At 44.7% G+C, this 24,827-nt stretch overlaps 1 protein-coding gene across 1 annotated transcript in view; it reads right to left on the bottom strand.

Moving 5' to 3' along the window:
• PTPRS (protein tyrosine phosphatase receptor type S) overlaps positions 1-24,827 on the bottom strand; it is a 270,711-nt gene that overhangs the window by 81,629 nt on the left and 164,255 nt on the right. The window contains exons 8-11 of the mRNA XM_070944543.1: positions 23,059-23,640; positions 21,368-21,510; positions 20,509-20,653; positions 4,945-5,250 (exon numbers count right to left, since the gene is read on the bottom strand). Of these exons, the coding sequence (XP_070800644.1) occupies positions 4,945-5,250; positions 20,509-20,653; positions 21,368-21,510; positions 23,059-23,640 (1,176 nt within the window). The remainder of the gene's footprint in view (positions 1-4,944; positions 5,251-20,508; positions 20,654-21,367; positions 21,511-23,058; positions 23,641-24,827) is intronic.

Raw genomic sequence — 24,827 nt, 5'->3', positions numbered from 1 at the left:
ATAGGAGGAATCAGTCATTGAAAACGGCTAGCGAAAGCGCGCCTGGTTTTTGGGCGAGATGGAAGGTGCTGGCTGGGCCCCCAATTTTGCATATCCAGGTGCCCATCGAGAACTGCAATTCGCAACTGTGATGCAGTGGCCGAAGTTGGCCAGTGTGTGTCTCGCTGAGTGTTTGTGTAAATTCACAGACATAGTTCGTCCTCGACGTACGACGACATTTCAGCCCAAAATTTCTACTCTTAGGAGAAACAATGGTTAAGTGAATGTTGCTCTGTTTAACGACTTTTCTTGCCACAGCTGTTAAGTAAATCGCTGCGGTTGTTAAGTGAGTCACACGGTTGTGAAGTGAATCTGGCTTCCCCATGGACTTTGCTTGTTAGAGGGTCACAAAAAGGGGATCACAGGACCCCGGGACACTGCAACTGTCATAAATATGCGTAAGTTGCCAAGCATCTGCCTTTTGATCACATGACCACAGGGATGCTGCAACGGTCGTAAGTGTGAAAAACGGTCATAAGTCACTTTTTCAGTGTTGTAACTTTGAATGGTCACTAAATGAACTGTTGTAAGTCGAGGACTATCTGACACTACAGTGTCTCAAACCAGGTTATAAATCTCTTTTGATCTGTGTCCCCTCCCCCCATACAGATAATCCTTGATTTACAAAAATGGTCATTTATTGACCATTCAAAGTTACAATGGCACTGAAACAAATAACTTACGGGTCATTCCTCCCACTTAGGACCGTTGTAGCATCCTCCTAGTCATGTGATCAAAATTTGGGTGCTTGTCAACCGACATGTATTTATGTCAGTCGCAGCATCCGGAGGTCACATGATCACCACTTGCAACCTAATGCAGTGAGCCATCTGAGACATTGGAGAAACAAACCAACCACTTCACCAACGCATGGCGCAACATAGGAGAACAAACCCATCCGGACACGATTCAACATTTGAAAGACAAAGGCAAAAGAAGAACAGCAAAAAAGGTCATAAAATAGGGTGTGACTCGCTTAAGAACATCTTGCTTAGCAATGGAAATTCTGATCCAGATTGTGGTTGTAGCTCGAGAACTACCTGTGTTAACCGGTGGAGAGGTTTTATTGTTGATATATTTGCGGGTATGTTTTACACTGGATGTTTTAATGGTTGTAAATCACTGTGAAACCAATGAAAAGAACTGGGTATATAAAATTAAATTCAGAAAGGCTTTTCCTAGCTTTATTCGGAGAAGTGAAGAATTCTAGCTGGCATTTCCCCCAAGTATTCTGGCTCTGAACTCCAATTGTTCCCAGAAAAAAAGAAAAGCTTAATTATTCAGTCTCTTCCCTATGGCAACCTAACAGATCAGTCGGTGAAAAACCAGCCATCAACTTATCTTGGATTTAAATTTCTTTGTATACTGCAGCTATGCCTTCTACTCCGATAGCACGTTAATTTTTTTTTTCCCCCTCTTAAATTTGGATGATTTGGGGAAATTGCTAATTCCTAAGAAGAAAGGGAATAAAATGCCCCTTTAAAATGCCCTCAAGGTTGGGCTGGATCAAAGTCAGAATTTCTTAAAGCAAAGGGCAGAAGGCATGCTGATCGCCTTGGGGCAAAATTACTGGTAGAATATAGATAGTCCTTGACTTACAACCATTCATTTAATGACTGTTTGCAGTGACATCAGCACTAAAAACAGTGACTGAGGACCATTTTTCACTTTTACGACCTCATGATCATGCGATCAAAATTCAGATGCCTGGCTACTGATTCATATTTACGACGGTTGCAGTGTCCCGGGGTCACGTGATCCCAATTCACTTAACAACCGTGTTACTAACTTAATGACTGCTGTGATTCACTTAACCACAGCAGCAAGAAAGGTAGTAAAATGGGGGCAGAATTCACTTAACGGCTTAGCAACGGAAATGTTGGGCTCAATTGTGGTCGTAAATCGAGGACTGCCTGTATAACTCAAACAATTTAACTAGGTTAAAAGTAGAATTCTCTCAAACCCTGGAAGAACATAGGACCCCAGGCAACAAATTGCAGTGCTGTCATATAGACAAAGAAGCCACAACAATTTCTAGTAATCTCTCAACCATTCAGCTGTGGCTGAAAACGCGAAGATTCACAACAGGTTAATCTTCATTCCTGAACTTTCATACATTCAATCCTGTAGTTTTCAAGAGAACAATTTGGAAAGGATTTCTCCCTGCTTTTTCTAGGATTTTTTGAAGGATTTCTCAATCTAACCTACATTGGGATCTCCTGGTGGCCTCCTATCCAGGGATAAATAATAAGAGATCTTTCTTAACTTGAGGGGGAAACAGGCAAAGTCAGGTAAGGGTTGCTACGTGCTATGAAAAGTGACAAGGACCAGCTAGCATTCTAACCATTAATGGTTAGTCATCATAACTTGGTTACAAGGATACACTTCAACTGGGGAAGATTTTATCGGGGAAAATAAAAATGGACGGGCTTAGAAAATGAGAACAGAACAACAGCTTCCTTTAAGAAAAGCAGATTGTTCCATATACAGGTAGTCCTTGACTTACAACGGTTTCATTTAGTGACCGTTCGAAGTTACCACAGCACTGAAAAAAAAGTGACTTATAACCACACCCTTACGACTGTTGCAGCATTCCCCCATGGTCAAAATTCAGACGCTTAGCAACTGATTCACATTTATGACTGTTGCTGCGGTCGCCTTTGGCGACCTTCTGACAAGTAAAGTCAATGGGGGAAGCCGGATTTGCTTAATAGTCGCGTTACTAATTGAACAACTGCAGTGATTCTCTTAACAACGGGGGACAAGAAAGGTCGTAAAATGAGGCAAAACTCACTTGACAAATGTCTCTCAACAGAAATTATGGTCGTAAGTCAAGGATTACCCTGTAGTTCAATACAGCCACAAAAGAGGCTTTAAATCAATGATTCTGCAACTTGGCTACTTTCAAATGTATGGACTTCAACTCCCAGAATTCCCCAGCCAGCAAAGCAGAAACAGTGCTCTAAATTCTCAGTTTTTATCGTCCCAAAATTGGCACGACAATTCTTTTATATTTTCTCCATTATCCAGCTGACGCTTGGCCGTCCTACCACGTCCTTTCCAGAGAGTGTGATAAATGAGACGCTCGAAAATAAATAAAGTGCCACTAGGAATTCATTACGGACTGTTCGCAACCCCTCTCTGTTGGGGAGAGTTGCTTGGCTCTACCTCGCTGCCTCGGCAATCCACTTGCGAGAGGTTCCCACGGATTTTGGGATTCCCCCCCCGCTCCCCCAAAAAGCCGTTCCTATTGCAGAGGCCGAAAAGAAAATGTCCCTGGAGTTTTTGGCAATGAGAAACCCACTTTCTCACATGGAAAGGGAGGTGTTATTTTACAAACAGATGGGCCTTACACTGTTTTTTTTTTTTTTGGGGTGGGAGCAAACAGGAATTACGTTTGAATCTTTTTTTTTAAATTTATTTAAAAATGTTTTTTATTAATAATTCAAAATTAAAAACATGGGACATAGATATGACATCACTGGTCCCAAGCATCTTTACGTTTGAATCTTAAAACAAGTTTTTTCATCATTGTGTTTCATCCGGGAACAAGCCAGCTTGGCCTAGTGATTAAGGCGCCAGGTTAGAAAGCGGGAAACAGTGAGTTATAGTCCCTCCTTAGGCATAAAAGTTGGCCGGAGACTTTAGGCCAACCACCAGGAGATTGTGAGTTCTAGTCCTATTTTAGGCATGAAAGTCACCTGGGAGACTTAGGGCCAATCACTAGGAACTAGGAGATGAGGAGTTTTAGTTCTGCCTTAGGCACAAAAGCTGGCTGAGTAACTTTGGGCCAATCACCAGGAGATGGTGAGTTCTAGTCCTGTCTTAGCCATTGGATAACTTTGGGCCAATCATGAGGAGACGATGAATTCTAGTCCTGTCTTAGGTATGAAAGTTGTCTGGGTGATTCTGGGCCAATCACCAGGTGATGGTGAGTTCTAGTTCCGCCTTAGGCACGAAAGCCAGCTGGGTGACTCTGGGCCAATGACCAGGAGATGGTGAGTTCTAGTTTCGCCTTAGGCATGAAAGCCAGCTGGGTAACTTTGGGCCAATCACCAGGAGATGGTGAGTTCTAGTCCTGTCTTAGCCATTGGATAACTTTGGGCCAATCACCAGGAGATGGTGAGTTCTAGTCCTGTCTTAGCCATTGGATAACTTTGGGCCAATCACCAGGAGATGGTGAGTTCTAGTCCTGTCTTAGCCATTGGATAACTTTGGGCCAATCACCAGGAGATGGTGAGTTCTAGTCCTGTCTTAGCCATTGGATAACTTTGGGCCAATCATCAGGAGACGATGAATTCTAGTCCTGTGTTAGGTATGAAAGTTGTCTGATGATTCTGGGCCAATGACCAGGAGATGGTGAGTTCTAGTTCTGTCTTATGAATGAAAGCCAGCTGGGTAAATTTGGGCCAATCACCAGGAGACGGTGAGTTCTAGTCCTGTCTTAGCCATGAAAATTGTCTGGGTGATTCTGGGCCAATGACCAGCAGATGGTGAGTTCTAGTTTCGCCTTAGGCATGAAAGCCAGCTGGGTAACTTTGGGCCAATCACCAGGAGATGGTGAGTTCTAGTCCTGTCTTAGCCATTGGATAACTTTGGGCCAATCAACAGGAGACGGTGAGTTCTAGTCCTGTCTTAGGTATGAAAGTTGTCTGGGTAATTCTGGGCCAATCACCAGGAGATGGTGAGTTCTAGTTCTGCCTTAGGCACGAAAGCCAGCTGGGTGACTTTGGGCCAGTCCCTTTCTGTCAGCCTAACTAACCCACCTCACAGGGTTGTTGTTACAGGGAAAACAAGAGGAGGAAGATATGTTGGCTAAGTTGACTGCCTTGGGTTATTTGTAAAAACAATAAAGGCAGGATACAAATAGAGATGGAAATAAATTTAGGGAGAAGTCCCACTTACCATCTTCGTCGGTACGGACAATGACGGGCGAGCTTTCCGGGCCGGGCCCCATAATCGTATGCGCCACCACGGTGATGCGGTACTCTGTCCATTTCTCCAGGGCTTCCAGGCTGATCTGGGTGGTTGTGGCAGGGATATCCTTCACCTCTTTCAATTCGCTGACCTCGGGATCCAGGCCTCGATACCGGACGCTATAGCCTTCCAAGTCACCGTTTTGGCTCTCAACGGGAGGTGGTTGCCAACTTACCAGAATGGCCGTGGACCTGGTGCTGACACATTTTACGTCTTGAGGGGGGGCGGACGGTTCTACGGTAGCGGGAGGGGTAGTTTGGGGTGGTGGGAATCGGGGGAAGAGGGGGGGGAGGAGAAGAGGGGGCGGGCGGAAAACAAAATATAGGAAAGATAAAAGGAAAAAAAAAAGGAAAAAAATGATAACAAAAAAACCCGAAACGAAACGCACCAAAAAAAAAAAAAAAAAAAAAAAAAAGCTTGGTCCAGGAACATATAAACTCAGAAAAATAAACAAATAAAAACTAAAAAAAAATGGGCTTCTTTTCCATGAAAACGGAAATAAACGAAGGATTAACAGGGGCGAAAAAGCAAGCGGGCAACGCAACTCAAGAGACACGGGGGCTTGGTTGGGCTAGCTGGTGCTTAGCGGGTCAAAAAAGTCAAGATAGTGCTCACCATGGCGGCAGCCATCTTGAGTTTCTGCCTCTCTGAGATCAGCGTTTCTCAGCTGCGGGAATTTTAAGACGCCATCTTGAGTTTCTGCCACTCATAGATCAGTATTTCTCAGCTGTGAGAATTTTAAGACGGGTGGACTTCAACTCCCAGAATTCTGGGAGTTGAAGTCCACCCGTCTTAAAATCCCCATGGTTGAGAAACACCAGCAAAGAACATTGTGCTTCTTCCATTCCTATAAAAAGGATAAATCCTCCCTGCCATCTATCCTATTCCCATCATTGGGGAAAAAACTCTGGACTGCCGGGATCTGCAATTCCACCAATCACCAACCGTATCTCATCCCCGAATCTGCTTCCTTCCCAATCTGGCCTAGAAGCCATGAGGGATCCATGATCTATTTACTTTCTGGGATCCCCTCTCGGCAACCAAAGGAGAATGGTAGACATCTTTTCCGCTTGCTAATCTGCAGGTTGCAAATAGTAATTTATAACCGTGATTAAGGCTTTTAGAGCCCAGAGCATAAAGAAGGCTTATCTATCTATCTATCTATCTATCTATCTATCTATCTATCTATCTATCTATCTATCTATCTATCTATCTACCTACCTACCTATCTATCTATCATCTATCTATCTATCTATCTATCTATCTATCTATCTATCTATCTATCTATCATCTTTCTTTCTCTCTCTCTCTCTCTCTCTCTCTCTCTCTTTCTTTCCAATTATTTCCCCAACTGGACGCACTCCAGATGTCAGGCTGGCCAGTGTTAACCAGCATTAATTTAATAGAGAAGGAAAATCTTTAAGGGGCAGATTTACTCTCTTTTTGGTTTAAAAAGGGGCCTGATTCATATTCACCTTCCCGTCTTCAGCTAGGTTCCCCTTGAAAGAGGCTTAGGAGTGAGCTCTACAGGTAGTCCTCGACTTACGACCGCAACTAAGAGCAGAATTTCCATTGTTAAGCAAAGCGGTTGTTAAAGGGAATTGCGCCTGATTTTACAACTTTTCTCTCCGTGGTTAAGTGAAAGACTGCAGTTGTTAAGTGAATCATCACACGGTCGTTAAGCGAATCTAGCTTCCCCCCATTCAGGTCAGAAGCTGGCTGGGAAAGTCGCAAATGGCTTTTACGTGACCGCCGGGGAGGCTGCAGCCGTCGTAAATACATGTCGGTCGCCAAGCGACCTAATTTTGATCATGTTAAACGTGGGAATGCTGCAACTGTCATAAGTGCAAGGACGGGTCTTCAGTCACATTTTTCCCTCCAGTGGCATTGTAACTTTGACTGGTCGCTAAAGGAATGGTTGTAAGTCGAGGACTGACTGTAAATTTAGAGGCTTTTGTTTCCTGGCAAGCTTTACAGCCGATACACCTTGATAAAATCTGGTTAACAAGAGAAGCAAAAAATTTCTCTTTAATTTCAGGAGGCTCAAGGAAATTCTCACTTGGGCTTCCTGGTTTCTTTAAGGCAGGATAGTCCAAAACTTAAGACTGGTGGATTTCAATTCCCAGAATTCCCCAGTCTTGGCTGGCTAAGGAATTCTGGGAGTCGAAGTCCACAAGTCTTAACAGAATTAACAGCGGAGTTGAAAGGGGCCTTTGGAGGTCTTCTAGTCCAGCCCCCTCCGCAAGTCTTGAACTCGCCACATTTGGAGATCCCTGGTTTAGAAGGTTTGTGTTTAGGGGAAAGGAGGGTTGATGCCCAGCCTGCCATCGCTGTAAAATAATTCACCAACTCTTGTAGGATTCACACATCTCAATTTCTTAACTAGCCCTCCCCCTTCCAAAAAAACCAGCGACAGACACTCAAAAGCAACAGAGAAGTTTTGGAACGCAAAGAAATCAAGAGATTAAAAAAAAAAAAAGACAAACGGTCGGGTTCCAAATAAAATAAAATAAGGGAAATAACTGTAATAATAATAATAATAATAATAATAATAATCCTCAAATTATTCATCAAGCAAAGCCTTCTAGAGTCCACGTTCAGTAGTCTGGGTTTACCTACCTTCAGCACTGGTTAACTTTATCAGACTGTCTCGTGAAAGCTCGGCTGGGGACGATGGGATTCACGGAAGGTTCCTAAGATCCGGGCCTGAACTCACTGGCTCCCCCCCCCCAACCCCAAAGCACCCCTGTCCCTACCCTCCAATCTGGCTTCTTATGACAGGCTTCAGCAAAAAAAGAAACAGAGAGGCCCCTTCTTTTTAACTGGTGCCAAGAGAGTTCTGGGTTCAAGTTACAGTCCTGTTCTTATCCCTGAAGCTACACTTTCCCGGAAGAATGGTAAATCCCAATTGAAACGAGTAGGAAACCTGCCTTCCAAACCAAATCCAAGTAAAGGTGGCGTTTCACAAGCTAAGACACTTTAAGATGGGGGCACGGGGGACAGGGATGACTTCAACTCCCAGGATTCCCCAGCCAGCAAAGAATTCTGGGAGTGGAAGTCCGGAACATCTTTAAAAAGTTGCCAAGGTTGAAAAAAAAAATAGCGGGTAGCTCAAAATAAGGAGAGCAACATTTGCAAAAATGTTATGTCAATACAAGTCTTCCCTCACGTCAAGGTCAAACTAATTTAGATGGAAAAGCACTAACTCGCAATCTTCTTTCCTTATGGAGAGTCTATTCTTTATTTCAAATTACGGATCCCGTTTCTAAAGTTTAAATTCTAAAATTTAAATGGCTAAATTTTATTTCAGTTACGGATGCCATTTTTAAACGCCTAGCCCAGGGGTCAGCAACCCACAGCTCTGGAGCCGCATGTGGCTCTTTCATCTCTCTGCTGTGGCTCCCTGTCACCGGTTGGCTCCACAATTGATAGGGCTTTCGGTCAGGACAGGTAGAGGAAAAAGGACGCCACACTAGGAGGAGACTCTATGGTGGGGGAACCGGACTTCCGGTCGGCTCCAGAATTGAGGGGGGCAGGGTAGTGGTGTTCCGGTTAGGACCTTTGTGGCTCTTTGAGTGTTTAAGGTTGCCGACCTCTGGCCTAGCCATATCCAATTGGAAATAACCTGGGGTTTTTATGCAAAATCCGTTTTCTCACTTCTTTAGAGAAGGAGAATTAATTTTCCTAAGGAGCCACAGGAGAAACAGGGACTGTTGTGGAAGGCCAAACCAATAGGCCTGTGAAGTTGTGTAGGCACACACCCACACACAGACGTAAGATTATTGGTTTTAAAAGTTTGGGGTTTTAAATTTGTCGGGGCCAAAATTATTTAATTTGATTTTATTCTATTTTTTAAATTTTGTATTGTATGTGTTTTTATTGTCTGGCTGTGCACCGCCCTGAGTCCTTCGGGAGTAGGGCGGTATAGAAATCTAATAAAAAATAAAAAAAATAAATAAAAAAAATTATATGTATCAGTTGCCCTCAAAATAAAAGCAATCTATAAGGGCCAGATAGGGACAGCCAAAAGGCCAGATATAAAGGCCCAATGTTGTGGCCTGTCGGCCACCAGCCCCTCCAACAGTTGAATCAGAGGAGGAGGAGGAGGCGTGGGAGTCAGGGTCAGCATCAAGGCTACCTTAGAGCTCCGAGGGGGAAGAGGGAATGGAGCTGTCAGAGAGAGAGACAGAGGCGGAGCCTGGGCCGGCCCTCAGCCTCAGATGGAGAGTCAACAGCCCCAAGGTCTGGAGGTGGCTGATGAGGAAGAGGAGGAACAGCTGGGTCCAGTGCCTGACACGTGGATTCGCAGAAAGCAGAGGAGAGGAGAGCAGTGGAAATCTATGGGCCGATTCTAGGGACGGAAGAGCCACCGCTGCTAACGAGGCCCCACCCTAACTCTGGGGATAAAAGGCAGGGGGCGGAGATGAATAGATGTGGCAGACAACTATTCATCTTCCGGCCGAACAGGCTTGTTGGTTTTTGCCGGAGCTGACGGCAATCCTAATAAAGGAATCTTTTGAGTTCACGTCAGAGGGTTTGTCGTGTTTGGGGAGCTGGGTCAGAATACCAAGGTCTTTTTAGAGGTAAGCAAATAGCCACATTGTCCCCAATAAATTTCCCCACATTTAGCTCAGAGTCACTTCGGATTGTGATACGAGCGGCAAAGAAATTTAATACAGGCAGGCCTCGACGTACCACAGTTCGTTTAGGGACCGTTCGAAGTTGCAACAGCACCGAAAAAAATGACTTATGATAGTTTTTCATATGGCCGTTGCAGCATCCCGACAGTCACGTGATCAAAATTCAGTCACTTGACCACTGATTCATATTTATGACGGTTGCAGTGTCCCGGGGTCAGGTGATCTCGTTTGGCGACCTTCTGACCAGCAGAGCCAATGGGGAAGCCGGATTCATTTAACAACCGTGTTACTAATTTCACAACCGCAGTGATTCACTTAACAACTGTGGCAGGAAAGGTCATACAATGGGGCAAAACTCGCTTAACCAATGTCTCACTTTACAACAGAAATTCAGGGCTCAACTGTGGTCGTAAATTGAGGACTAAAGTGACTGGATAAAAGAAAAAAAAAGACAAGAACTTTTGTTGCTAATTGGAAACCGATTCTGGACTTTGTGCTTGATGTGGAAAAAAAATGAAACTTTGAGTTTGGGTTTTATTGATTAGATAAATCTGTTGTTATAGAAATGGCTAGTTTATACTATTATGGAAAAAGAAAAAGTTGAGGTTTGATGCTATTATCTTATTCTACTGCACCAAAGGGAGTCGGAATTCAATGCCTTTTCTTCCCCCCCCCCACTTCTTCTCTTCCCTTTTCCCTCTCCTGTTTTTCCTATTATTTGCCTTTTTATTTTTGTACTTTATATTATAAACTAAAGGATTAAAAGGATTGACAAGGTAAATTGAGGACTACCTGTAATAATAACGATAAAACCAACCCCAAATTTAGCTTATTCAGCATTTTGAAGTCAAAGGGTCTAATCAAGATGCCCCATTGAGGGAGATTCAGAAGAGGGTTTTGAAAGGTTATAAATGCATTTTTCTTATGCAAATTCCCAAATTGACATTCAGAAAGCAAGCTCAGGCACTGGAATTATTCGATGATGCTGGGGAGAAGGTCATCATTTTTTTTTGCCTTCTATTTTTCCTGTTTTGATCCTGTCAAAATCATCTTACGGTGGGAAAAAAAATCTCCCAAAACACAAGATACAGGTAGTCCTCAACTTACAACAGTTTGTTTAGTGACTGTTCCAAGTTACAACGGCACTGAAAAATGTGACTTGTGACCATTTTTCCCAGTTACAACCTTTACAGCATCCCCGTGATCAGGTGATCAAAATCCAGATGCTTTCTTATATTTATGACGGTCGCAGTGTCCCAGGGTCATGTGATCCCTTTTTGCGACAAAGTCCATGGGGAAGCTAGATTCACTTAACAACGGTGTCACTAATTTAACAACTGCAGTGATTCACTTAAGAAATGTGGCAAGGAAAGTTGTAAAATAGGGCAAAAAAACCTCATGTCAACTTGCAAAGCTTTCAAGTTGCCATAAGCAGGAGGGAGGGAGAACTGATAGAGCTGATTGATTTCCCTAACTGAAGCTACATTCCATACATGCTTTCTTTCCGCAATCAGAAGGAGGGTGTTGGATTTCACAGCCAGCCAAAGTGGTTAATTGGAGAATGTGATTTATGACATGGCCAGGGAGGAGGTGAGAGACAGGGTCATAGGGGAACGTAAATCTATGTGGGATTAGTTCTAACTGCATCCGAATATTGCCGAAATGGTGCTCCTAATAAATGACTGTATTTCTTTTGAAGTTTGACTCATGGCTCATGAATTAATTAGGGCATCTTTCGGAAACTTCACACCTCACTTAAAAAACATCTCACTTAGCCACAGAAATGTTGGGCTCAATTGCAGTCGTAAGTAGAGAACTTCCTGTATTTTGTCCATTCCCAGCCCATAAAATATTTCAGTTTAGGGGGAGAATGAGAGACACCCAATCTAATTTTTCATGCATGTTAGTTAACGTGCCCGTCGGATTATACAATTAGTTCTGCTTCGAACTTGCTCTATAGACTTAGATTGGTCTTTTTGTGCTGAATTCCATTGTTCCCAATTTACACACCTTCCAAATAATCCCATTACTGTATTCCGGGTTTGTTCTTTTTACTATTTAATTGGGAAGGTTTGAAAAGGAAAGAGGAGGTCAGCCTGTTTTAAATAAGTTTAAAAAAAAAAAATCTTCAGCACCAAAAGTACAGGGCCTGATCTGAGTTGCTGAATTTCTCCCCTGCTTCAAAACTGGGACAAGTCAACTATTCCAATCAAAGACAATCAAATTGTTATAAATCCTCCTCAAGGATAGATAGCACAGTGCCGAAAATTATCCAATTTATGTTGGATTTGTTGTTTTCCTACCTATTTTGGAGGGGGAGAAGGCGGTTGTTATAGACTGTATAATTTGAGATATGAAATTCAACTTTCAATTCCTCTTCCGTAATTCAATTTTTTTTGCCCCAGGTGATCACAGAGTCACGGAGCTGGATAGAATCTCAAAAGCATCTAGTGAACGGTGGGATACACTAAAACTGTGTTTATGAACCTCAGCGACTTTAAGCTGGGCTGGCTGGGGAATTGTGGCAGTTGAAATCCACCCAGCTTAAAGATTGCTGAGATTCACTGTTGTAAGAGCCATATTTATTTTTTGGCAAACTTATCCTTGCCAAAATTTGGAGATGTGAATAAAAGCATAAGGACCTCATTCTACATCCCATTTTTATTTGGAAAATATGATTTTCTCAAGATGCCAACAAACCCGCTCTCTCTTGCCACATTACTTTCAGGATTCCTGTGGTGAGACAGGCAGCTATGCAAATGGTTTAAATCCATGCTTTTCACACTTGGCCATTCTTTTTAAGACCAGTGGACTTCAACTCTCAGCAAGCTAGCTTCTGGGAGTTGAAGTCCATGGGTCTTAAGAGGGCCAAGTTTGAGAAACACTGGAGTAAACGAATGAATAGGCTAAACAAGGAGCATTAAACAAGCTAAAGGATTGAACAAGGCTAGACAAGAAGCACCAAATAAGATGAAGGATTAAATAAGGCTAAACAAGAAGCTCTAAACTAGAAAGGTCTTTCACGTCCTCTGAGGAATGGGTTTTAATTCTTAATTTGTGCCCGACAGAGAGCTGTCTGAAAGGGGTCTTTTTCTACCCATGATCCTCAACAAGATAACCTTTATCTAACCCTTTTCTCCTCACCAAGAAACCCACTAAAAGAAGACCTACCAGATTCTGGATGGTTTTGAAAACACAGGAGTCCTCAACCCAGTAAACTCTACTTCCAGGAAAGAGGGGCAGCACCCCCAAAATGCAGACTTTCCAACTTTTGCCAACCTGATTCCCAGCGGGAGGGGACGGGATGGGGTGTCTGTCCACTCACCCTTCTAAACAATCCACTTCGGGGCAGGTCAGATAAAAATCATGAACTGGGTTTTTTTTCTCCTCTGGCTAAGCCGAGGGGCCAAGGGAATGCTCCATTCTATGACTTGTCTGGACCATACCGTCTGTGCCAAGATGCCACCCCACGCTGGCCTTGCTGTTGGAGAGGATCCACAAGGAGTTTCCTTCACAATCCAGCCCAACCTGTGTGAATTCAAGGAGGCAGGCGCGCATGTGGGTTGGCGGGTAGGTGTTAGCGTGTAGGCGGGCACTTGCATTTTCTCGACCAAGGGGCAAGGGAGATTAAGCACTGGGATGGTGGTGTGTGTGCCCGCACATGGCAGCGGGCACTATGCCCTCTTCTCACCGAGGCCACCAAGGGCCGGGCAGGTATCCTAAGATGTGCAAATTAGAATAGGCCATTTTAAGAGGGCTGGAAGAGGGAACAGGTTGAGCTGTATTTGTGAATTAGCCAGTACTCACCTTTCACACGCGTTAAATGTTGACTGTCCAAGACTCAACAACGGAACCTGACTGTGCTTTTATATGGAAGCGATAAGGATTTCTTTTCTTTTTTTAAATTTTAACCCTTTAGGTACCATAGACTTTAGAGACCTCAACGTCAGGTCACTGACTATTTAAAAAAGAACAAAACCTACACCTCCCCAAACTTTTTTTTTTTTTAAAGGGTTCCTAAAGTCAAATGGCTCCATGGGACAATGGAGTTTTTGGCCCTTCACCCATCTAACCAAGTCAACGTTGAGAAGAAAAGGACTTATCGAAAAGGGAAACGAAACGACTTATCCCAAAGAAGAAGCCGAATCTATGGATTTTGGAAAAATTGGGGCAATGTCTTTTTTTTTTTTTCATCCCAATAATTCCATTTTTCCCCCCTCCCTAATCTCATGATTTTGGGACACATTTTAGAGATTCTCTTAGGCATCCAAGTCTACCGTCTTTGGTACTTGAAGAGTTAAACACCAAGTTGTTTCAAGATCCAAAAAAAAAGAGAGCATACGTTACCTTTAGTTTAATGGATTTGTTTTTAACAAAAATCTTGGGGTTTTGATGCTTGGGGGGTCCCCCCACTTTAGTGGAGAAGTGCTGTGAAAAGACATGCCGTGCAAGGCAGGGAAAGGGGTACCAGCCAAGCCAGGGATGGTTGCATGGAGGACTTGGCACCAGACACATTAGCAAACGGGGACAATGGATGGATTGGGGAAAAAGCTAAGCAGAGATGTGGTGGCAGGACACCTTAGAGGAAAGGAAAGGAAAGGAAAGGGGCATATCTGCATAGAAAAGGTTCCAGATATGAAAAGCAAGCCTGGGAAATGTCTTCTGGAGAAGATACCACTGATCCTGCTCAGTCTGGAGATTCAAGGATTCACCATGATAACAATAGCACTTGGACTTATATACCACTTCACATGGTGCTTTACAGCCCTCTCTTAGCGGTTTACAGAGTCGTCCTATGGCCCCCAACAATCTGGGTCCCCCATTTTACCTCGGAAGGATGAAAGGCTTGAGTTGGTCAGGATCGAACGCCTGGCAGTGGGCAGAGTTTGCCTGCAATACTGGATTCTAAACCACTACACTACCAGGGCTCTTGAGAGAGAGGGGGGGGAGGGAGGGAGGGAGGGAGGGGGAGGGAGGGGGGGAGAGAGAGGGAGGGAGGGAGGGAGGTATGATAGATAGATATTGTAGACAGAGAGAAGATGTTTACAGAGTCAGCATGTTTATCTATCTATCTATCTCTATATCTATCTATCTATCTATCTATCTATCTATCTATCTCTATATCTATCTATCTATCTATCTATCTATCTCTATATCTATCTATCTATCTCTATCATCTATCTATCTATCTATCTATCTATCTATCTATCTATCTATCTATCTATCTATCTATCTATCTATCTATCTCTATATCTCTATATCTATCTATCTATCTATCTCTATCATCTATCTATCTATCTATCTATCTATCTATCTATCTATCTATCTATATACCTATCTATCATCTATCTATCTCTATATCTATCTATCTATCTTTCTATCTATCTATCTATCTATCTATCTATCTATCTATCTATCTATCTATCTCTATATCTATCTATCTATCTATTATCTCTCTCTCTCATCTATCTATCTATCATCTATCTATCTATCTATCTATCTCTCTATCTATCTATCTATCTATCTATCTATCATCTCTCTCTATCCATGTACAACGGAGAAGTTGTCAAAAAAAAGGGGCTGCCACAAAGAAGAGGGAGTCAAGCTATTCTCCAAAGCACCTGAAGGTAGGACAAGAAGCAACGGGTGGAAACTAATCAAGGAGAGAAGCAACTTAGAACTAAGGAGAAATTTCCTAACAGTTAGAACTATTAACCAGTGGAACAACTTGCCTCCAGAAGTTGTAAATGCTCCAACACTGGAAGTTTTTAAGAAGATGTTGGATAACCATTTGTCTGAAGTGGTGTAGGGTTTCCTGCCTAAGCAGGGGGTTGGACTAGAAGACCTCCAAGGTCCCTTCCGACTCTGTTATTCTATTCTATTCTATTCTATTCTATTCTATTCTATTCTATTCTATTCTATTCTATTCTATTCTATTCTATTCTATTCTATTCTATTCTATTCTATTCTATCCTATCCTATCCTATCCTATCCTATCCTATCCTATCCTATCCTACAACCTCGTTCAGCCTTCACATTTTCCTACATGCTTATTGGCATCAGTTTTTGTCACCACACAGAATTGATGAACTGCTTAAGTTAACTAAATTTGCATATCGGTGATTGCATGACCTCCGTAAGTGTCTTAGGCAAAGTAAATAAATAAATTAGAAGTCACTCCAAAAACTGACATACCGGCCCAAAAAAAAAAAAAAAATCATGCTGGTTTATGCACGTAGCGGAAACGTTCCTGTAGAAGATATGCACCTATTCCTGAACGCTCTGCATAAAATAACATTTTGAAATCATCTCTTCCAATGTTATTTATCTGGGGGGCAATTTTTTTCTTTTTGCAAACCTAGCGTGACCCTGCCTCATAATAGCCTGAGAAGTACGTTTTTGGTTCAGGACAGGTTGAGAAGTGTCAAACTTGACTGAAATGCAAAGGGAGATTCCTCCCCACTTCTAATTTTTGGAAAAAAATCACCTCGGCCTGCCGAATATCGGAAATCCTTGCAGAACTTAGAGAAGAAAAATTGGGACAGGCTGAAAAATATGCAGATATGCCCTGGGAGCGAAGACAAGAAAGAGAAGGAGGGAACAACAAACCATGCTGGTTTGCGGTGAAAAACATATTTTATTTTTCCACGCAGAGAAAGCATCCATGCATCAGACAGACATGCCAGCCGAGGGAGAAAGAAAGACAGAAAGAGGAAGGGAGAGAGAGAGAGAGAGAAAGGAAGGGAAACTCGCCAGGAAGACTGTATGAGGAGAAGGCTGCACTGGAGGAGAAAACAAGTTAAAAGAAAGGAAGGAGGAGGAGGAGGAAAAGACACAGAAGCCTGCCCAAGCTGGGAGGTCTGAACGCCGAAGAATCCCACCAGCGACAGGGAAGAATTGGGCTCCTTCCTCCAGCAGCCAGTCAGGAAATAAAAGACAGGTTTTCAAGAGGTTACAAGACCACCGAGCAACCTCCCCTGCCCCAGGTCACGTCCCCCCACCCCCAGGAAGCAGAGATGGTCTGAGCTAACTGATGAGAGAGAGAGAGACAGAGACAAAGAGAGAGAGACAGAGAAAAAGAAAGAAAGAAAGAAAGAAAGAAAGAAAGAAAGAAAGAAAGAAAGAAAGAAAGAAAGAGTGAGAGATGAAGGGAAAAGAGCGGAAGGAAGAAAAGGGACGGGAAGGAAGGAAACAATGGATCAGAAGGAAGGAAGGAAGGAAGGAAATGGGCGGGGAAGGAAGGAAGAAATGAAATAGATGGGTGGGAAAGAAGGAAGGAAGAAAATGAGTGGGGAAAGAAGAAAGGAAAGAAATAGGTGGGTGGGAAGGAAGGAAGGAAGGAAATGGATGGGGAAGGAAAGAAGAAATGAAAGATGGGTGGGAAGGAAGGAAGGAAATGGGTGGGGAAGGAAGGAAGGAAAGAAATAGGTAGGAAGGAAAGAAATGGATGGGGAATGAAGGAAGGAAAGAAATAAGTGGGTGGGAAGGAAGGAAATGGATGGGGAACGAAGGAAGGAAAGAAATAAGTGGGTGGAAGGAAGAAAGAAAGGGAGGAAGGAAGGAAAAAAGGAAGGAAGGAGATTGGTGAGAAAGGAAGGAGGAAGGAAATGGATGGGAAAGAAGGAGAGAGGGAGGGAGGTAATGGATGGGAGAAAGGAAGAGAGGAAAGGAAGGGAGAGTGATCCTTGGCCCCAGACCTTATCCTAGGTTATTCCTGGTTTGGCTTTATTCCAAGACCCCTCTCAAGAGAGACCAGGAGTGGGGAGGGGGCAGGGATGGCTATTCTCCACAGGGCTGATGGAATTGAATGATGGGAGCCCAGTCAAGGTCCTTAGCCTTTCCTCCTGGGTGAGCGGCTGGTGGGTCGAAGACCCTTCCCTTTCACGGGAAGCCAAATACACAATTTCACAGCTGCCCACAACCATTTCCACCGCGGCCTCTGTCTACCCTTCCTGCAAAAAAAACAAAAACCCACACCCAATCAACCACACCCAACAAAACAAAGCCCAAAAATAATTTTTTTTTTTTAAAAAAATCAAAATTAATGCCTGGTCGTTTCCAACCGCCTATTTTTCCTTCCAAATCCACCAGAGCCTCCCACCGTTGTCTCGTCAAAAATTTCATCTACCTGCCCCCTTTTCGTACAGCAGAAACATTACAGATTCCTCCTCATGCCATTGCAAAAATATTACGTGTCCAGAAGGCTCTGCAAAAGGTGAGGAGAGAGATCCTTGGGCGAATTCTTGGCCCCATAAGACAGGTTGCCTCTAAGGCTTCAATTACAGTCAGGAAGAATGCAAAAACAGGAAATAAATTAACGGGGGCCCCGATCAGGCCCCCGATTCCAGGTGGTTTTCCCTCTCCTCTGCCCCCCAAAAGCTAAGCAGCCACCTGCAAGCAAATCCCAAATTCCTGAAGACTAAGTGGTCATGTTTCCAATGTATGAAGAGATACTATAAAGCAGCTTTGCTGGCTGAGGAATTCTGGGAGCTGAAGTCCACAAGTCTTAAAGTTGCCAAGGTTGGAGACCCCTGCTATAAAGTCCATCACTTACTTATTGATGTCCTAATTCTCTTGATCCAGGTAAGATCAGTTACACACCCAATGAGACCACAACTAAGAAGATAATATTTGTAGCTCAGGGTTGAACTGTGGGGTCCTTGGCGCTCCCTGAGCTTGGTTGCTTCCTTGTAGACGTTTCGTGACCCAACTAGGTAATGTCATCAGCGGAGTTTGCTCTCTGCTTCTATACAAGTGGCTTGCCCTGTCAGTGGTAAGAACCAGGTGGCTCTTGGTAGTTCCTTGATTAGGCTGTTATGCCAAGGCACTTGTATAGAAGCAGAGAGCAAACCCTTCTCCCCTCTAACACTGATGATGTTATCTAGTTGGGTCATGAAACCTCTGCAGGAAAACCACCAAGCTCAGGGGAGCCCCAAAGACCCCAGACCACAACTAAATTCATCTCAAGAACTTGAGGTGGTTTGACTTCATCCTGACACCAGAATTATGCCTGCAGATCATTCTTTCCAAATTGGGCCTCCTTCTCCAGATTGCCTTGGACTGCAATCCCCATCAGCCCCAACCAGACTGTTGGGAGAACTGTGTGCACAAGGCACAACAGTGGTGGCAACTGATCTACAACCACAGGGTTCGGGAGAACCTCTAGTTAAGATTCTGTGCAGTTCGGACAACCTCCAAATCCCACTCCTGGCTGGCCCCGCCCACGAGTCCCCACACGGCCCGTTTTGGATGCAGATAAGTGCAGGGCGCATGGAGGCTCGGGGAGGGAGAAAAATGGGCCTACCAGAAGTTTGGGAAAGCTGGGCCCATTTCCAGCCTCCAGAGGGCCTCCGGAGTCTGGGGAGGCCATTTTCGCCCTCCCGGAGGATCGAAGAAAACCGCTGGAGCCTGGCGAGGGCAAAAACGTCCCCCTCCCCTGCCGTGGTGCAGGAGGCTGACTAGGCCACGCCCACCCGGCAACCAGGCAGAGAACCCCTTGCTAAAATTTTTGAAGCCCATCCCTGGTGCAGAAAGGATAAATTGTATATGTTGGGAATGGTGGTGGGGAGAAGACAGAAGGCAGAGAAAATAGTAAAATAGAGTCCGGAAAAGAAACAACAAGAAAAAAAGGCAGATGAAGCTCTCAGTAACCTTTGGATGGGCAGCTGTCCTACTTTTGAGGCTTCCTGGGAGGACAAAATGCAAGTCCCTTGGGTCTCTCACCCCACCGACCCTCCCTCCCCCTTTCTGGTCCTAGCGACCCCAATCCTGTGGCCGAGTTCAATACAGTAAAGATGAAAGAAGACAGAAAGACAAAGAACAGCCACAGCCATTCATGCTGTTGGGGTGGAAAAAAAAAAAGAACCAACGGAAAGAAAAAGAAAGAAAGAAAGAAAGAAAGAAAGAAAGAAAGAAAGAAAGAAAGAAAGAAAGAAAGAAAACCAAAAGGAAGGAAGAAAAGAAAAGAAAAACAATAAAGAAAACCACCTCATTCTTTTCTTTTTTTTTTAAAGCAAAGTTTCATATTTTATTGCCAGCCAGGATTGGTGCTGTCCCTGGTGCAACCGTGAAGGGAGACAATCCATTAAACTAAAACCAGCACTAGATAAAGCTCCTGGTGGCATAATTGTGCCCCCATGCCCTCCGTCATACTTTCTTTTTTGGGGGTGGGGGGGGAGGAGGGGAAATGCTGTGACAGTGAATTATGGGACAGGGAAGAGGAAGGAGCAAGGGGGGTAAGGTCTCTCCTCAAAAACACAGTCATGAAGTCATCCTGTAACCCTCGGTGTGTTTTTTCCGCCCGTTCCATCCAACCCCGAGCCACACAGCATTTGGTGCTCACGAACCTACATCCCTTTGTGGCATGACGTCCACCCTCTGCCACCGATCCTGGTTACCGAACTTTCAATGTCAGGGAGCCATTTTTTCCTCACTAAGGAAGATGCCACGTTTTCAATTGGGTAAGGGGGGGGGCAGCCTTAAGAGAGAGTCAACACAGGCAGACTGGCGAATCACTGATGGTTCCCCTCTCACTCTTTGAGCCCCTCGAAACACAGCCCGAGAACATTTGCGTTGTGTCCTGTGATAAACCAGGCCCAGCCACACAAAAACCTTCCCACCTTCCTCTCTTTTGTACCCAGAAATGCCCCTGGTTGAGCCTGCAGCCAGAAAAATTAAGCTCCTTGCTTAACTCCTACGGGTCAAAAGCCATTTAAACGCAGACCGTGTCCAGTTTTGCTCTCTCCGAGGCTCTACCCTGGTCGCCATTCCACACCTTGAACCCCCTGCCGTTGTGTCTCCTGCCTGACCGTGATCCCTTCAGAGAATTCTGGGTAAGAAAAGGGACACCTACTAGACTGTAGCGTGCGCTCCCTGACCTCCGATGTCGGGGCCCCAAGGCCCAAAGTTGAGCGAGCCGCCAACTGGAAGACGTATTCCGTGTTGGGGTTGAGTTCTTTCACCAGGAAGAAAGTCACGGGGTCAAATGTCTTCAGAAACTGCAGAGCGGCAGCCGGCGTGAGTGTCGGCAAGCCAAACAAGCAACAGAAACAAAGGACAGAGGTAGTTTAGCTTAATTTACTTTATTGCCATTGCGCCCCCGGTACGACAAAATGAAATGCCATCTTCAGTGTAAGTTATAACTATAAAAATAAAACACAAACACTACATCCTTCACGTTCTATGCAACTGAATTGAGTGGAGCAACTGACTTGAATTGAATTGGTGAGATCAGCTGGAACTGCTGAAAAAACCTAACTACCGGTGGTACGACAGGGAGCCACAGGAGAGGGGAGAAAGAGCTGCCTGCGGCTCAGGAGCTGCGGGTAGCCGACATCCGCACTATACAGTAGAATTCAATATAGTTACTGCTCTGGGGAAAAAGCTCTTTTCAGCCTATTTGTCCTTGTTTTTATTGCCCTGTACCAGCTGTCAGATGGTAATAGTTAAAAAAAAAAAAACGGTGCCTAGGATGAGATGGATCTTTAAGAATGTTTTGAACTTTCTTAAGGCAGTGGGAGCTATAAAGCTCTTCCAAAGAGGGGAAAGGGCAACCAATAATCCTCTGGGCAATGACGTTTAAACCCACTGGAGCGTTGTCTCATCTATCACTGTGCAATTGGGAAACCATGCACAGGTGCAGGTATGAACGGGGGACACAGTCACTCCTGGGATTCCTTGCAGCGGATCCCCATTCCCAAAAGCGGACTCACCTCCGGGGTTCCTGGTTTGTTGCTGATTTCTTTGTAAAGGAGCTCGTACTTCAGAATAATGTCCTGGCGGGGAGGACTCCAAGTTAGTAAAATCGTGCTCTCGCTCTTCGCTTCGGCTCGGAAATTCATCGGTTGCCCGGGAACTAGTAAAAGTAAAGGAGGGGAGGGATGGGAACGCAGAAAGGTTGTATGTGAGAATAGGTGAGAAGGAGACCGAAGACAACTGAATAAACGGGTAGTCCTTGGCTTACGACCAAGAATAGAATAGAATAGAATAGAATGGAATGGAATGGAATGGAATGGAATGGAATGGAATAGAATGGAATAAGCTGGAAGGGACCTTGGAGGTCTTCTAGTCCAGCCCCCTGCTCAAGGAGGAGAACCTGTACCATTCCAGACAAATGTATTCATTCATCTTCCATTCATTTTTGATTCCATCTCTTCTTGGCTGACAGACACTCCTTAATTATTCTATTCCTATGGCATTCAACTCTCACAGTTAGTTAAAGTTAATGCTATGGCAAACTAAAATCTATCACAATGCAAAGCAACCTTAAATAACAAACGAGACACTCATGAAAACGAGTTTAATGATTGTTGAGCAGTGAAGTGGTTCTGAAGACATTTTGGAGGACCAAATGAAGTGCCGTACCAGGTTGTTGTTGTTGTTATTATTATTATTATTATTTTATATATATATATAAAATATATATATATATATTATTTTTTATATATATATATATATATATATATATATATATATATATATATATATATATATATATATATATATATATATATATATATATATATATATATATATAATGGCTTTCAGGTCTAAGGTGGGACTAGAACTCACTGTCTCGTAATTATTGGCCCAAAGTCACCCAGCTAGCTTTCATGCCTAAGGCGGACTCACCATCCCCTGGTGATTGGCCCAAAGTCACCAGGTCAACTTTCATACACGTAAGGCGGGACTAGAACTTACCGCCCCCTGGTGATTGGCTCAAAGTCACCCAGCCAGCTTTCATGCCTAAGGCGGAACTAGAACTCACCATCCCCTGGTGATTGGCCCAAAGTCACCCAGCCAGCTTTCATGCCTAAGGCGGGACTAGAACTCACCATCCCCTGGTGATTGGCTCAAAGTCACCCAGCCAGCTTTCATGCCTAAGGCAGGACTGGAACTCACCACCCCCTGGTGATTGGCCCAAAGTCACCCAGCCAGCTTTCATGCCTAAGGCGGGACTAGAACTCACCACCCCCTGGTGATTGGCCCAAAGTCACCCAGCCAGCTTTCATGCCTAAGGCGGAACTAGAACTCACCATCCCCTGGTGATTGGCCCAAAGTCACCCAGCCAGCTTTCATGCCTAAGGCGGGACTAGAACTCACCATCCCCTGGTGATTGGCTCAAAGTCACCCAGCCAGCTTTCATGCCTAAGGCAGGACTGGAACTCACCACCCCCTGGTGATTGGCCCAAAGTCACCCAGCCAGCTTTCATGCCTAAGGCGGGACTAGAACTCACCACCCCCTGGTGATTGGCCCAAAGTCACCCAGCCAGCTTTCATGCCTAAGGCAGGACTGGAACTCACTGGCACCTAGTTATTGACCCAAAATCACCCAGCCATCTTTCATTCCTAAAACAGGATTAGAATTCCATCTCCTAGCCCACTACACTAAACAAAATCTCACCTCCTTGTTGGGTTTTCACTTGGATGGGATCGGAGAGTGGGCCGTCCCCCACGGACGTGAATGCCAAGACTCGCACGGTGTAGGTCTCATGCTCCAGAAGGCTCCCGACAGTGGTCAGGAGACTATCGTCCACATTGTGTTTCTGCCAGTTGCTGACTGGCTGATCGGGCTCCATGGTGTAATACACCCTGTATCCCCGGATCTGACCGTTCGGCTCCACAGGTTCCTCCCACTGGATGATCATGGTCGAAGCGCTCAACATCCGTCCCTGAACATTTCGGGGGGCGCTGGCGGGTGCCTGCTCCCCTGTACGGGTCACAACGGAATCGCTGTGCGGGCCCTGCCCGATGGTGTTCACCGCCGACACCCAGATCTCATATTCTGAATTGGGACTAAGCCCCCCAATGCTGTAGCGGGTCGTAGTGATGTCCTCCTTGATTTGATACGGCCCGTCCTGACTCTTCGACTTATATTCAATCACGTAATAGGAGACAGGGTCCGGATTTCCGGAGTCCCAGGTTATGGTGATGCTGGTGGCAGTGGTCTCGGTGACAACAGGGGTGCCTGGAGCTTTGGGAAAGGCTGAGAAAATGGGAAGAATTGACTGAAAAGAAATACAGTCACGCCTGCGGCACGCACTACGTTTCCCCTTATTGGCAAGCGAGAGCACCCGCCGTGTGGTGCAAGGGACAGCCTGTACTGAAGAACGGCGGCTGAAATATCCCCACCCTAGTTAAGTGGAGTTTATCAACCTTCTTAAACAGCATTATCAACCCAGAAATAGCAGTAGCGGTAACACTTAAGACTTATATACCGCTTTGCGGTGCTTCACAGCCCTCTCAAAGTGGTTTACAGAGTCAGCCTATTGCCCCCAAACAATCTGGATCCTCCTTTTACCGACCTCGAAAGGATGAAAGTCTGAGTCAACCTCGAGCCTGGTGAGAATCGAACTGCCGAAGTGCCGGCAACAGGCAGACAGCAGAAGTAGCTTGCAGTACCGCATTCTCACCACTGGCGGCTCATGACAGAAAATGTTCAGCTCAGTGGTTGGCATCAGTAATGTGTGCCCGGCATCAAAAAAATGGCCGTTTGCTTGCAAATATAAGTAGCCCTTGACTTATAACCACAATTGTGCCAAAATTTATATGGCTGAGCAAGCTATTTGTTAAGTGAGTTTTGCCCCACCTTTCTGGCCACAGTTCTTAAGTGAATCACTGCAGCGGATCAGTAGTGAGTTCCACTTACCTTCACTACTGGTTCAGAACTGTGAGTGCCTGCGTGCTCACTCCACTCGCACACAGCATTTCTGGGCATGCACAGAGCGTCCGTGATGACATCCGGGCCGGTGGGCGGAGCCTCCTGCCACTGCCACTACCGGTTCGCACCGGTTCGTTCTGAACCGGAGTGAACTGGTAGAAACCCACCACTGCAGTGGATTAGTTAGTAACATGCTTGGCCACTGGTTCATATTCAAGATGGTTGCAGTGTCCTGGGGTCATGTGATCACAAAAGGGGATCACATGATCCCAGGACACTGTAACCATCTTGAATATGAACCAGTGGCCAAGCATGTTACTAACTTATCCACTGATGTGATCCCTTTTGTGACCTTTTGACAAGCAAAGTCAACGGGGAAGCCAGATCTACTTAACCACCACGTTACTAACTTATTAGTTGCAGTGATTCACTTAACAATGGTGGCAAGAAAGGTCGTAAAATGGGGCAAAACTCACTTCACAACGGTCTCGCTTAGGCACAGAAATTTTGGG

Source organism: Pituophis catenifer, unplaced genomic scaffold (genome assembly GCF_029215685.1).
Source record: "Pituophis catenifer annectens isolate HBS135680 unplaced genomic scaffold, rPitCat1.0.hap2 SCAF_1, whole genome shotgun sequence".
NCBI classification, from domain to species: Eukaryota; Metazoa; Chordata; class Lepidosauria; order Squamata; family Colubridae; genus Pituophis; species Pituophis catenifer.
The sequence above is the reverse complement of the archived record's forward strand: the minus strand, read 5'-3'. Positions and strand labels throughout refer to the sequence as shown.